Source organism: Castor canadensis, chromosome 10 (genome assembly GCF_047511655.1).
Source record: "Castor canadensis chromosome 10, mCasCan1.hap1v2, whole genome shotgun sequence".
Lineage (NCBI taxonomy): Eukaryota > Metazoa > Chordata > Mammalia > Rodentia > Castoridae > Castor > Castor canadensis.
The window spans coordinates 83,901,732-83,917,772 of NC_133395.1; the positions used below are offsets into that span (position 1 = coordinate 83,901,732).

The 16,041-nt window shown below is 41.6% G+C and overlaps 1 protein-coding gene across 5 annotated transcripts in view; it reads right to left on the bottom strand.

Moving 5' to 3' along the window:
* Positions 1–16,041, bottom strand: part of Sacs (sacsin molecular chaperone) — an 85,160-nt gene that overhangs the window by 35,782 nt on the left and 33,337 nt on the right. For 3 of the 5 annotated variants that reach the window (XM_020187386.2, XM_074043726.1, XM_074043727.1), the window contains exons 3-6: positions 13,465–13,615; positions 8,785–8,872; positions 7,185–7,270; positions 4,251–4,362 (exon numbers count right to left, since the gene is read on the bottom strand). In XM_020187386.2, the coding sequence (XP_020042975.2) occupies positions 4,251–4,362; positions 7,185–7,270; positions 8,785–8,872; positions 13,465–13,615 (437 nt within the window). Of the gene's footprint in view, positions 1–4,250; positions 4,363–7,184; positions 7,271–8,784; positions 8,873–13,464; positions 13,616–13,724; positions 13,925–16,041 lie in introns of those variants that run through there. The other 2 variants (XM_020187385.2, XM_020187384.2) reach the window with 1 other exon arrangement.

Consider the following 16,041-nt stretch of genomic DNA (forward strand, 5'->3'; position numbering starts at 1 on the left):
TAAAATTAAAATGCACAGTCAGATATTCAACAAGAAGTTCGCCAAAGCATTCAGTTCTATGTCAAGAGATTCCTCTACACAAAGCCACCTATTTGATGAGAAAATAGAACTGAGTGCAATGTCTGAATTCTGCATTACCATTCCAATTGCCTTCACAACAAAAATAAAAACACAGAATAATGGTAAAAATTTGTACCCAAAGAAATACATTATCACTGACCAAAAATCCAAAAAGAAAAAATTAAGAGCATTATAGAATTTAGATACCCAAAATATGGGACAGATGAGGAATTAATCACAGCATACTATGCTTTGTGAACACTGTTTTAAATAACATATTTAAATCACTTTTTTGTAGATGGAATTGTCTGCAATGTATGAAGGACACTTGCTATGTAAAGAAACTTCTGACATATTATTTCACAAAGTGAAAAGTAATCTTTTAGTAATGTTAATAATCACTTTGTAAGTGTCTGGATGGTGCATTTTTTGTTTTGGAGTTTTTTTCCTGTAAGGTAATATTTGCATAATTTAAAAAGTCATTAACATGACAAATGTTTAAACAAGTGCTCCAGAATTACACCACTCTGTCTCTAAAAATAGTTTCTTTAAAAAGTTTATTTGTAATTCTGCACAAATACTTTTGGAGATTACTTTTGAGGCCTATCTTCAGAAGCACTAACATTCTTTGAACATACCCAACTATATTTACTCATCATTCTTTAAAGATGATCAATGTTTTCCTTTAAAAGGTATTTAAATATAACGCATACATAATAAATCACAGAGATCTTATGTGTGGTGGGCCCTTGTAACAACCATGCAAATGAGCTACGTGAAGATTCTGGACACCCACAAGGTTCTCCTCATGTTCCTTTACATTTCAGCCCAGATATGGGGATGTTGGCCTAGTTTGTTTTACAAAAATGGTGTACTACTATTTTTAAAACAGCCAATGTTGGGATGTGAAATTAGTCAAGGCTGCAAAGACTCTCTGGACAAGACCAGCACACAGATGAAAGAGGACTCTAGAGTCAGGCAAAACCAGATGTCACCAGCTTGACTATTACCAACTGCAACCACAGGCCCAGTTTCCTCATCTGTACAATAAGGACAAAGGAATGTCAAAATCTGAGAAAACAATACAAACGAGGGACCCAGCACAGCACCCAGACTACAGCAGATACCAAAAACACCAGATATTACTATGCTAATCAAGTGAGTATATGACACAACACTATCAGTTTTTATGCAATATGCAAATTTTATATAATATAGCAAGAACAGTACTAAAGTAAATAAACATCTTGTTACTACCCAATACCTAACTACAGCTGACTTGAAGAGGCACCTAGTAAGCACTATGTGGTTCTGCTTGCTCTACTTGTCCATTAAAAAATACCAATGAAGACACAGAAAGAAGGAGCACAAAACTCACAGCACAGAACACCAGGCCTGAGAAAGAAGTCTTGCCAGGCTCTAGAAAGAATCTGCCTAATCTGAAGGCCTACGGAAGGGAATGAAGAGTCCAACAGAGGACACACCCATGAACCATCACCAGGAGAGCAAGCAGACTGCCAGCCGGAAAATTTACCTTCCTTCCCAGTACCAACAGGAAGGCCAGCAGGCAGCCCTGCACTGTGTGACTGCTGACTAAACAGCTGTTAAATTATAAAATAATAGATGCTTCCTTGACAAATTCAAATAAATGAGTGTTTCACATGAAAAAGAATTTCCCCTTCACATTCCCACTTGAGTTTTCAGATGTATCAAAACTGCTGTTTCACCTTTATACCACCAGTGCAAGTCCTAAAAAAAAAAAAAAAAAAAAAAAAAGGAACAAGCTGAAAACCATTTCTGTGAGTGGACTGCCCTAGGGCCTGAGACTGGGGCTTTTTTGCCCCTTTGCTGTTCAGGGTCATGGCATAACAAAGACAGACAAAGACAGCCCACAGAAGCAGAGCGATCTGGAGAAAGTAGGCCAGGCCACCATTCTTGTCAAATCTCTGCATCTAGCAGGGAGAAGCTTGTTGTCATCGAGCAGGTTACTACCATTCAATGCAATCATACTCATCCTGGAATTAGCACAGGAGTCACAACTTCAAGTCTCACTGGGTCTCTCTCCCCACCCCACTGAAATCAATTTGAAAATATCCCACCATCTGTCCTGATCCAAATAGGGTGCTTCTGATTCTGAAAGTGAGATATGAAAAGAAGAACTATCCTGAGAGGAAAACAAATGTCTGAGAAGAAAAGAGCTAGCAGGGACGTGTGATCACTTTTCTCACCTTACTTAAGAAATACTCAAGAAAGAGATGGTCCAGCCCAGTGTCCTTGTGCTATGACAGATTCTGGCAAACATACTCACAGTGTTTCCTAGGAATAGGGTCCTTAGCTATTGGATACCTGCAGAAGGCTGCTTATTATAAGTAAGTCTGGAATTGACACATTTATGAGGCATAATTTCCTTGGCAATGTCAGGAGCTTCGTGACTATCAGAGAGGAACATGGACGTGTTTTATGACAATGTAAGTGATGTCTGCATGTATCACTCAAAGACCATTCCTGCTACACCCGGCCAGGATGTATCCTAACACAGCACAAAAGGAGTGGGGTCTCAGACCTTGTCTAGGTCCCAGACCACTCCATGCTGCTTTCACCTATGTGTCCTAGCCATATCCTTGAAAGTCTTAGTGAACTGTGATACTAGGTAAGACCTCCTATTCTTGTGCACCTGGTTTGACCATTGGAGATTTTTATTATCTTATATAAGGAGGAAGGAAAACAAGTTGTACACAAGAACTCTCACATGCAACACTAAGTGCCAGTATATGGGGACAAAAGTGATCCAAGAGGATGACTGTTCACATCTGAATGGACGAGAAAGAGGTTCTCCAATGCGCAAGGGCACAGAGGGCCCTTGACAAATGTTCATTAAATATAAAGATCATCGCCACCTACTTTTTTATGTCCACTTTTATTTTAAATTGGCCTTCAAAGAGCCTACCTCTTAATATGCACAACTCAGCTAAATAATCCTGTTTCAAATATTTTAATTAAAAAAAAGGAAGTCAAGACTAGAAGCAAAAACCCTAGGCATTTGGCAAAATTTTGGAGCAAAATGCTTCTAGCATCTCTCTACTCTCACCTTTATAGCTTTACAGCATATAGTAGACACTTAAACATCAGAATATCACCAGACATAAACATCATCACATCTATCATCTCATCCAATCCTCAAATAACTGGGAGACAGACTTTTCCCTTACTGCCATTTGTATGTGGCCAGAAGCAAACATAAGGATCAGAGGTGCCACTGGCGTCATAGGCCTGTAGAACTGTGCAGTGTAGTAGCCCTGTGCAGGACAAGGGCTCAACATGAAGTCCCTGAATCCAAATTGATGCCCTTCTGCATTGCTATCATTGAATCATAGACATACAGCCAAGAAACTTACAAGCTAATCCTCTCATTATAAATGGTAAGTCAGGACAAGCATACAAACCTCCTGATATTTCCACATCTTACACAGCTCTTTTATACTACAGAGAAAGTGTGACTTTCAAATCACAGATTCCATCTAAGAATGACTAATAGCTATAAATGCTACATATTTAATGAACAATAATGATTACCCTCTAAATCACACAAGCATTCTTTTAAAACTATATAACTTACATTTCTCTGAACATATGTCTAACCCTTCTTTTCCTCAGAAACTTTCCACCATTATACAGTCATTCACAATCATCCTATCAACATATGAGACATACTAAAGTCACAAACATTCCTTTCAACACAGTGCTTCACAGAGTACAGGTAAGCTATCATGACCCTACTGGTTATGGTTCTCTTATTATTTCTCTTTTCATTTTCCTTGTTCCCTCTTCCCCTTACATCTATCTTCTACTCCTAGCATAAAGGCATTCCAAAGCAGAAAATACACAAAAGTAGTCTCTTAGAATTTCTTTCCAAATGCAAGAAAGTGTTATTTATATGCATAGGGTATCCATTTATCTTACTGATAATATACAAGTTGACTGAATAGATAACAGGCTTATTATTTTGAGATTTTTTTGTATTTTCTAAAATACCAAATGACAGGGACATCTTCCCACCAAAAGCAGAGGAAAACACCTGAATTACAAGAAGTACCAATGATAGACTGTCCATTAAACAAAGTATTGTAAATCATTAAAAATCACCTGTTAGTACAAAAGATAAAACTTGCCCCTAACAAATTGATTCTTACCCTGATATTGTGCCATATCTTTTGACCAAAGAGTCTCCGTTCCATACTGAGTTTCATCATATAAAAATTTAACTTCTGTGGCCCCAGCATCTTCTGCATTCTGAATTAATTCCTAACCATGAAAAACACCAAAAAAAAAAAATTACATTTAATAATATAGTAATCTGACCATCTGTGTATTTATCTACAATATTTAAAAAGTAAATATATTTCAGTAATAAAAGCCCATTATTTGCATCATTATCTTTAGGTTCCAGTGATTTTTATCTAGAAAGTAATTGTTACATACATATGAGCATATGGCTGAAAACACCTCCAATTACATGTACCTGAAATTCACCTTTGAAGTCACTACCACTTAGTCTTTAAATACAAATCCCAGGACTACTTACAACTCTGTCTCTTATTTACAATTTACCTAAAGGCTGTGTTCAAAAGAAATTGTTATTTCTGAAAGTGGCACATATTGTTCTTTGTGGGAGTTTCATTAATTCACACTTGAGCAGTTTCCAAAAACAGACCTTCAGCTATCATGTGCCTACCAAACTTACATGCTCTTCAAAAACCATAAAACCAAATAATACCAATCTATATGAATCCGTAATAAGATGCCTTCTTGAGAGATGGTCATGAACATCTTTCTGCTGCTCTAAGAAGAAAGCCTCTTAGCGCTCAGGACTGACTCAGTCCTTTTCTAAAGGGAATAACAGTGTGTGTCTGGTGGGTGGCCATGAGTGTAGGGCTGGCCAGATGCCTATAATGTAGAAAGGAAAGGTCAAACTGTAACATTTACACCCAGCAGGGCCTCAACAAAATGTCCTGTCTTGACCATCACCAAAGCATGCTCAGCAATTAGCAGGGAGCTCCAGATGCAAATAGGATTCAGTCATTAGAGCCAAGCCCAAAGTCATCAAAACTTGAACTGAACTCCAAAGACATCACCCCTAGTCTATTCTCCAGATCCTGTCTAAAGTAAGGAACAACTGATAGATGGTAATTTCCTGAATGAGCTCTGACTCAGACCAGCTCAAACCAAGAGCTAATGTTTTAAATGGATGGGTGGTTAGAAACACAACAAAACACCCTGTATTGTCAAACTCATGAACTTCTGACTTTAGGGAGAGGTGCCGTTCTACCTCCCCAGAACCCTGGGATCACGGCATTGGAAATAGGAATGGCTAAGAGCTGAAAAGAGCTTATACTAATATGATAGCACCGCCAACAAGAAAGCCTTCATCAGAGCAAAAAAGTGACACAAGGGTCATACGAAATGAAACAGCTAAGAAGAGACTGAGGGACAGCAAAGGATGGAAAAGCTAAGTTTGAGATCTTCAGGTCACAAGTGCACATAAGCATGAGCATCTGAACCACACCCTTTTATAAACTTTATCACTTTATCAGCTTCTGACTTCCCCTATTTATCCAACTGCTTGTTTCTCATAGGCTCTTTAATTTTTTAAGCCCCACTCTTTCTCTATTCAGTCTAATAAGATCCCTAAAAGTTAGCAAGCTAATTTTAATTAGTGTACTATGATAACATAGAGAATTGGCATAAGAACTAAATAGGTAGCAAAACACAATGCTATAAAAATTGATGCAACCACTGTAGAGGTTAGATCTGTCTTCATTAGGATATCGGTGACTTACGTACATTTTAGGATACAGAGATGGAGAAAACTGAAGATTAAATATTAAGCACCAGGCTCCAACTATCAATCACAAGTTGTACGAAAAAAGGGATGGGACCCTGAGCTGTGACCTTCAGGAGCTAACTTTCAAATTGGTTCTGAGAAGCAGCAGCATAAATGTCGCACTTACTCTTGGGCAAGTCACTAAAACACCTGAACCTGCTGTTTCAGCAAACATCACAAAAGGTGGTGGTCAAGATGCAGGCGATTCTTAACATTCCTATTAAATCTAGCACATCCCCCATGAACCGAGACTCTCCTGAGTTGGCTACAATACCGACAAAGTGCACTGATCATTAGCTGTCTGCCACAGACCTTGCTGGGACCTTGAGGTCCCCACTCACTCACTGCTGAGCTAATGAGACCTCACTACTGTAACCAACAACTAAATGTTCATCCTGAATTTATTCTGTTCACTTCTGCCTACTCCATGACAGCCCCATAATCATCCTCTTCTCATACTAATAGATTAATATAAAAATACTTTTCAAATTAACCTTCTGTGAGCTTCTGGTGCCCACTCTGAAAGATAGATCAAAATTGTCCCATCTTATTACAGTCACTTGATAACACAATCTTCAATCAGTGCCTATCCGAATATGTGTTAAACAGACCCAGTCCTTACCATCTGAACTAGAAATTAAACAAGGGCTAAGATACTAAAGATAATAAGTACCAAATAAGTTAATGAGAAAGAAAATGCATAATAATTAATCTACCTTTACAATTCATTAGGGAAATATCTTGTTACACACAATCTTAATTTTGTAGTATCTGCCTTTGTTGCTTTATTTTATGGTTATTTCTTGTTTGTTTTTAATAAGTACCTTCAGACTAAAAGAATGTACCATAAACAGAAATAAGTAAAGTAACTATTCTATTAAATTCTCTCAAAAAAGCAAACCAAAAATCAGGGACCAAATGGGCACAGTCCCTGGCCTCTGACATGGGCTTTCTATAAAGCTTGGTTGGCTGGTTGTTCTGTATAACCATTCCTGGAGCAACACTGTGCCCAGTGACAGCATGCAGCAGTTCAGTGCATTCCTGTGCCAGAAACCTCCCATGTTCACACTGACTGCATTCTCTACCCTATCCCATCCAGCAACGCACTGCAGCCATGAAGGTAAATAAATGCATTCAAATCGACAAAATTTCAAAAATCTAAACACTAGCAAGATGTCTAGGTTATTTCACTGTGCCTCATTTTTATCAAAGTAACCACACATGAACACAGCACATACCCTACCTTAAGGATCTGTCCTCCTTCTGGATATCTTCTTAAGATGTCCTTGAGGAAGTCAACCAGAGGGGGAGTTGTCTGGCCAAACCGACCTAAAATATACAACACATTTTAAATTATTTAGGAAAAAAAATCCATGATTTATCACCCCTGTGTGATTTGCCTATACCACCTCGTATAACCCTACAAGTTATGATTTCATATAGTATAAAAATCTACCTGATTATGCAAGTCACTAAAAAGTAAGGCACATTCACTTTTATTAAATGTCAAGATTTTTAACTGAACTATAAATTAAGTTTCAAAAAACTTCTTCAAAAATACACTAGTACAAAAGATTATTAATCAGAACTACAGTGCATGGCGTAAGGAGATAGTGTTACTATTTTCCAAAGCAAATTAAATAAATGATGCTACTTGTCAGTACTTGCAAATAAACAATAAGCTAAAGATGTCAGTTCTTCCTGTCATATTCTTAATACTTTCAAACTCACCCAATGTTCTGATGGCTCTGAAATTCCATAGTCCCCATCTCTGTGGCTCTCTAGTCTAAATATTCTTAAGCCTTGCCTACGCTCAGTAGTCTAACACCTTCAGTCAAGTGACAGAAGGGTATAGTGAGAATGGGGAAGAAGAAAGTAATTCTTTAAATTTGTGTATAAGTGAAAAGTAATCCATGCTTTAAAAAATAAAATCATCTCTATAGGCTGTGTACTCCTTGTCAACTAGATCAGAGACCAGAAGTGCTTCTAAAATCAGAAGTATTTCAGATTTCAGATTTTAGAATATTTGCAAATACGTAATGAAAATACCCTGGGAATGGGGCCCAAGTCTAAACAAGAAATTCATTTAGTGTGCATGTTTTGACTGAACTACAACATGAAGTGTTGCAGTTTGTATTTGTAGCATCATGTCAACACTCAAAAAATTTTGGATTTTGGAGCATTTTGCACATTTGGATTAGGGATGTTCAACCTGTATATGTTCATCTGCATAATTTTATTATAACTATCCACCATGACCTAGCCTGAACAAGACTATTCCCAAGACTTCTCTCCCATTCATTACTCAACTGTATACTGGTATTTACCTCTGATCCCAGTATCCCATCGCTACATCCCACCAGATGATTTCATTTCACTTTTAAAACACAATCTTTTTTAAACTATTTTATTGAACTATGACTGACATACAAAAGCTATAGTTATTGAATATATACTTGATGAATTTGGTGAAATGTGTACACCCACGAAACCATCAAACCATCATTACCTTCAGTGTCACAAATGTACCCATCACCTCCCACTCCCTTTAGGTTCTGAATTTTTTTCCTTTTGTGGAAGAGCACATAATTTAAGACCTACCTTCTTAGCAAATTTTCAAGTACACAATTCAGTACTACTAATCACAATTGGGCTCTATATTATCCTTAAGCTCTCTAGGTCTCATTAATTTTACAGAACTGAAACTTTGTAGACTTTGCTAACACCACCCCCATGTTCTCCCAACCCCTGGCAACCACCGTTCTCCTCTCTGCTTCTGCATTAAAACATCGTTTTCATGCAACAAAATATAGCCCACACTCCTGGTAAAGTTAACCATGTACCTCCCCCTTTCAAGCCTCTTGATTGAAGGTTTACAAAAAGTTGATAATTTTTGGAAGTCAGATCTCCAATCCTGGCCCAGTCAGATAACTGAAAAGAAAAAAAATGAAATGTATGAACAGCATGATAATCTCTAATGCTGTAAAATCAAAACTTTACTTTCATTCAAGGAATGTGTGTCAACCATTCTTTTCAAGAAATAAATTGCTGTGGGGAAGTGAATATATTCCAGAGAACAGAAAGCTAGTCAAATACTTACTTAAAAATTAAAGGGTTTAAATGATTAAAAGATTTTTCTTTAAATAATTACAAGTAAAAAAATACATATATTTCTGCTGTAACAGAATTTATCCTTTTTCTGGGGGTGGGGGAGCAGTTCTGAGAATGGAACCCAGTCAGGACCTTGCACATATTAGGCAAGCACTCCATCACTGAGTTACACCTACAGCCCAAATTCACATTTTTAACAAGAAAAATCATTTTTTTGATCAACACTTCCAAAGTGTATTGTTCAGAACATAACTCCATGGACCTCAACACACATTAGAGGACACACACACCAAAAAAAATAACCAAAAAATCTGCTTTTGAATTAGCTGAAACAATTTGGTTTTAGCAGCATTTAACATATTAAAATATCTGGTAACTTTCTTAGAAAGGATTATACTAAGTAATGTTTCCTAAATTTGAGCAGTGTATTTTTACCTTATAGAGTAGTATTCCTAGACATGCCCTTTGAAAAACCTTGTCACAGATGTTATTACCAAAAAAAAAGAAAAAAGGCATGGTGTAGAAGGAAGGGACAGAGCAGTGGCCTCCAACCCTTGAAGCTGCTATGGTCTACAACTCCCCTCAGATCAACTTTCCTGGAAATGCCTTCATGTTGGCTTTCCCTTTGGCAGCATTTGTTTCTCATAAAAGCCAGCACAGGTATATCACTATGGTCCACAGAGCAGTGGACCACCCATCCGGGTCCACTTGTGGATCTTTCCATATGGAGTGGCCTCTGACATGTCAGCAGTCTGCAGGACACTACTCCACAGCTCTCCAGAAGGACCACCTTTCTCCTTTCTAACTTTCACTTCACTGCCAGCGTGCAGGGGCATCCTCCACCATCTAGTCTACCAGATGTGTCACGCTGATATCCGTCCAGGCTCCTGAGACTCAGCCCAGGACACATTTCCTCCAGCACCATCTCTTCTTCATCTCCTATCTCAACTAAGCATCACATCTATAAGTCAGTTCAGCTGAAAAGTGCAGGGGGAACATCTCTCTCCAAAGTGATGTGTGAATAACTTCTAGGTCCCAGCACGTCCATCCCACTGTCTCTCCAACCTAACATGCTCCTCTCATTCTCAGTAATGTGGACTGTCCACATATCATGGTATTGATAACCATGCAATCGGATTTCCTCGCACCATCCTTGCTGTTTCCTTATCAAAGCACACTGCCACTGTCCTCAGTCACACACCATATTCATGTCATACACCTCGGCCAGCCTGTGAAAACCAGCAAATATCTGGCATAGGTGCTTCAGCCAATGTGGCACAACTGTCTCCAATAAGAAAAACTTAGAAGCAATTCCAATGATATGACATATTCATCCAGCAGCATATTATACAGGAATGAAAATGGATTAACTAAATTGCACACAATTTAGGTGAAAAATTGAAAAATGTAATACTGGATGAAAAAAGTGAGTTCCAAGTTATTGTATACAGAATGATAAGTTTCTTAGAAAGTTCATAAGCAACTGAAAGTAAACAGCATATTGGTTTGGTTATGTATTTAGATTACGCACGCATACATATGCAATGCAAGTATAGACATCTACACACACATACAGACCATGAAGGCAACAGAATAATAGACACATACAGGTAAAGGAGTGAGACAGGTCTATAAGCTGGGGAGAAGATACACAGAGATAAACATAAACCATTGAGAGTGTTCTAGTTCTCTACTGGATAATGTCACCATCAGTGGTTATTCTATTGTTGGCTGATTAACTAATTAACTACTAAAAGAGAGCCATGCCTAAACCAAAGATTATTAGTATTTAGTACAGCTAGGGTGCACTAAAAGAAGGCAGGAAGGGTAGAAGGAAGGAAATGTAAACTGCAGGAACAAGCTTCCAGATCTTAAAGGCAACTTGAAAAGGAAGAAGACACCAACTAGAAGCACATTAGTTTAAACAGGTGTATGTGACAAGCATACACCTGTGTGACAAGCAGCAGTTTTGATAGGCTGGAATCTGTGATTGTTCAAAAAAGCAATCAAACAACAAAGCCCTAAGCAACCCTATCTCCTACAAGCTGGTCGAGATTTGTAAGTTTTGCTTAGGCCTTTGCCTCTACTCGCTACTCTAACCACACAAAGCAATATTGGTGCTATTTGTTCCCATATTTACCATATGAAATCTCCAAACTGCCCATTTCAATTTATTTTGTTTTAAAAGTGGAGATTACAAAATAATATGACCATCTGAATCTCAGCCTTGCCAGCCACGCTCCCCCTTATAAAACTCAGAGATACTCAGCTTCATTTACCTGAAAACCCACTACAAATTATTCAGCTAATAATAAAATACTAACAGCTCTCTGGACCTCCCAACACCTCTTGCTTTGTTCAGCTGTCAAGGACACAGAGGGACTCAAAAGTCAAATGTAAGGGGGGCAGTTGTGATCAGTTATAAGGCAGAAAAGAAGTCTATTCCAGACTTTCCAGTTGGAGGCACAAGCCCACCTTCTTTGAGTTAGAAAGTGCTCTCTAGCCTTGGTGGAGTGGCTCAAGTGGTAGAAACCCTCCCTAGCAAGCATGAGGTCCTGAGTTCAAATGCCAGTATGGCCAAAAATCAAACAAAGAAATGTGCCCTCTTGCCCGAGCTTCATCATTGACTTTTAGTTTGTTTTTCAATGTGTAAGCCCTTTCTACTTATACCCAATAGTCACCTGGATAGATTCTCTATGGTGTGGAACAGTAAAAAGCTCACAGACTTTTGAATCACACAGACAAGGCTTCAAATCCTAACCTGATAACTTCATCTCTCTGAAACTTGGCTATACTCTTTTGCAAAATGGACTAGTAACAACTAACTCTGGAGGCTCTCTTGAGTATTAAATGAAATATGTGCAAGGTTCCTAGAACAGTTAGCAGCCTGATAATGCTAATCACATTCCAACACAGTTTAAACAAGTACAGCGAAAGACACAATGCTTGATTACTTCCCAAAACCCTATCTCCAGCCCTGACCTCTCTCTGAGCCCTGAGTTTCAGCCTCAGAGCTGCAGCTGCCTGTTGAATTCACTATCCAGTGGAGACCTTACCTTAGAATTGATTAGAATAAGAAACAAGAGAGCAGAACCTAACATGGGAGTTTGGCCTGTGTTACATACCCCAGCAGTACAGCACCAGGATCTGGGTCACCTACTTCTCTTCTGTACATTCTCCTAGATGCTTCTTTCATGGCTCACCATCAGCTTAACCACATATAAAAGCAACCCATCATCACATTTCACTCCAAATTAGCTGACCCTCTATACTTGTTTCTCTGCCAGTTGAACCCTTATTTCTTGGTCTAACTCCAGGCTTGTGAATATCCTTGGCAGTCTTTTGTTGTTCTATACCACCCTCCAGACCCCAGATTCATTTGGTACCAAACTTCCCTAATTCTGTCTTTCACAAAGCCTCCTGTATATCCTTTCCTTTCAATTTGTCCTTCACAGTTACAGTCTACAACACATGATGTCCTAACAGGACAGTGTCTGCCCAACTCTAGACACCATCCACCATTGCCATTGCCACCACCTCACATATAGGCTTTGCACACACCTGCAAAGCACTTCCAATGGCAAGTCAGAGCCATGATTGAGCCTTTGAATGTGACCACATCTAGGGGACAAGTAGAACCACAGAAGTAACCAAAGAAGAGGGCACAGAACCAGAAAAGTAGACCCACGAGGGAGGTTAGGAGATGGGGGGAGGCACAGAGAGAGACAGCAGTGACAGTTGGCTTTCAATTTTGTCTAAGATCCTCAATGACATCAATGTCTGCACACACACAAACACTTTAGGGGAACTCATAAGGAAGGTTGGTCCACCTGTGGAGATGCACAAGCACAGATTAATCCAATATCTACCTCTAAGTGGGCAAAAAACCAAACGCTGGCCCAGGTACATGGAAAGCCAAGAGTACCCGGAAGGGCTCTGTATTGTGCATTAGGGATACTGTGCCAAGGCTAGAAAGGTTATTCTGAGAGCACTCCTTGTATAGCTGCTCGACTCAGTTTGACTCTTTCAAATCCTGTGTTACCACATAAGGATGTGAAGATATTTAGTGAAATAAATAAGCTGTACAATAAACTATGTCTGAGGGTCCTTTTCAGTCCCAAATTTCTGTGATTTAAAAATGGGGCCAGGGCTGGGGGTGGAGCCCTTGCCTTGCAGGTGCAAGGGCCCCGGGTTTGTCCCCAGCAGCGCAAGAAAACGTGGAGATGGGGGACTTCCAAGACACCGAGGGTGACCGTGTGTGACAGGGTTCCAGTTCGACCGACAACATGAACCGGGCAGTGTGAGCGATGGTGAGGCGTTTCCATGGCGGCTCCCGGGGCTGCAGTGCCCACGGTGACGATTCAGACATGCAAACCACCGCCACCGCCAGGCACGCGGAGACGGCCACCTACCTCCCTGTTGCCGCGCCACAGCCGCTGCTCGGTCACAGGGAAGCCCGTCTCGGCCCAGATGCGCTCCTTGAGGTCGCGCGCGGTGGCGGACGCCGGCACCGCCACGGTCCTGCAGCCCACGCAGCCGGGCAGCACCGTCACGCGGACCCACCTGCAAGGCAAAGGAACCTCGGTGACCACGGGAGAGGGAGAGAGACCGATCCGCCCCGCCAGGGTCTTGGGACCCCACGCGGCCCGCGCCCAGCCCGGCCCGGAGTTACCTGTCCTCCATGGCGGGAGTCCTCGGGCGCCGGGATCGCGTCCGCCCCCAACGCCGGCGCCTGCTCATAACCGACCCCGGCGCCCAGAGAGGCCCGGCGCGGACATCCAAGGCGGGCCCCTCATGGCGCAGGCCCGTGCCGAGGTGGAAACGCAAGAGGAAGCCCGCGCCGCGGAGGAGGAGCAGAGGCGGCGGCGCGCTCCCGGACCTCCCGGGCCCTGCAGGAGCCGCCCGCGAGCACGCGCCCGCCCGCCAGGACCGTTAGCGGAGGAGCCGCTCTGCCCCCGCCACAATGCCACGCCCCCTCGAAGCCACGCCCCTGCCAATGCCACGGTCCTCTGAGAAGCCGCCTGACCCGCCTCGGACCCGCCCCCACACGCCAGGCCACGCCCCTCCCAGCCACCCCAAACCAAGCGCCATAGAGCGCATAGGAGGCTGCTGGCTCCGCCCAGGCCGTGCCCCCCATACCAAGTCCCGCCTAGTTTAACTCGGACCGCTAACTCAAGAGCCGCCCATCCCGCCCCACCGATCTGGCCCCGCCCAGGCCCTGCCCAGCCTGGCCCCGCCCTCTTCCTGCATCAGGGACCGCAAACACATGGCAATGGTATTTGCAGAATGCACGTCTACAGAAGAAGTTCATTTCCGCGGATAGAGTTTGAACAGGGCCTCGAAACGGAGAAACCAACGCTTCTAGGCCAACATCTTCAACTCTAATGCTTCTATGAAAGCGTCTCCAAATACAATTTATCGTGGCCCCAGGCATGAGAGGGAAAAGCGATTGCAGAACATGTCTTTCATAGTTTTGTTTCGCAGGATCGATGATTCGTTTTGCTGGAGGAAAGACAGCCGGCATCAAAGTAATACCTGAGAATACACACGGTCTATCCTTTGACATGCTAACGGTACATGTAACCTGTTTGGGCGGTATTATCTCACGTTGTTGGAAGCCTTTCTCTCTCCTGGTCACAAGGGCTCGCTCCTTGGAAACAGAATGAGAGCTGCTGGAATCTTCCCACAGTTGTAACTAGAGTCACCTTGTAATTGGAAAGTGGGGAGAAGGGGGGCTTGAAAAGGATTCCCTGAATACCAGGCCCTGCTTTTGGCTTCTCACAGGTGTGGATGAGACACATTGGGGAAAAAAAAAAAAAAGCCAACATCTATTAAGGCAACTCAAAAGCTACATCATGAACAAGCAAAGTTGTGCACTTCTTACTTGAAATACCCTGAATAGAAAAAAATTCAATTTTAGAATTAACCCTGAAATGGTATTAATTAAATGATCACCTCTCGCTTCCCCTCTCAGAACTCATCATCGGTAACAAGAGAATTCTTCCTATATGAAAAGGGAGCATAGTGCAATTCATGCCTGCCGTTTCCTCCTTGAAACAGGTGAGCCTGTTCAGTCAATCAGAGGAGTGTATAAAGATCGGGCCACAAAGGCCCGACAAATACGTCTTTAATTAGATGAGTCTGTACAGTCAAATGCATTAGACTACCAATAAATAGAAAAAATGTGAGCTCTGGTCTATCCAGTGGTCCACTGCTTGGAAACTCAGCCCTTGCTACAGTGTCACAACACAGACTTCAGGATAAATCCTTTGATTAAAAGAATTTGGGGAGCCAGGTATGGTGATACATGCCTGTAATTCCAGTACTCAGGAGGCTGAGACAGGAGGATTGAAAGTGCAAAGATGCCCAGGGCTACATAATGAGACCCTGTCTCAAAAAATGAAATAAAAAGAGTTCCAGTAAACCTTGACCCTACTAGCCTTCCTTAAGCTTTTTCCTTGGAAGCCAAACAGGATGTGTGACAATTGAAGCTAGAGGCAGGGCTGAGGACTTGGAGACAAAGGAGTGACCTCAACCAGCAGATACCACTGGGAAGGAAACTGGCCTCATGGGAAGTATAGATTTGAACCCAGGGCGATGTCAAAGCAAAGGATATAGATTTTTTTTTCCCAGTATTGGGGCTTGAACTCAGGGCCTACACCTTGAGCCATTCCACCAGCCCTTTTTTGTGGTGTGTTCTTTCAAGATAGGGTCTCACAAACTATTTGCCCGGGCTGGCTTCAAACCACGATCCTCCTGATCTTTGCCTCCTGAGTAGCTACAATTACAGGGGTGAGCCACCTGCACCTGGCTTATTTTTTTTTAATGTAGCTCGGAAAAACTAAAGACATCGATGAGAAGAGCTGTCAAGGTTTGGAGACAATGGCAGGTGGAGGGCATTTATGATACAGGTCATACGGCCAATGAGATATTTAATATTACACCCTGACTGGCAGGAAGACTACAAGGCCAGGAAGTGCAAAGACGGG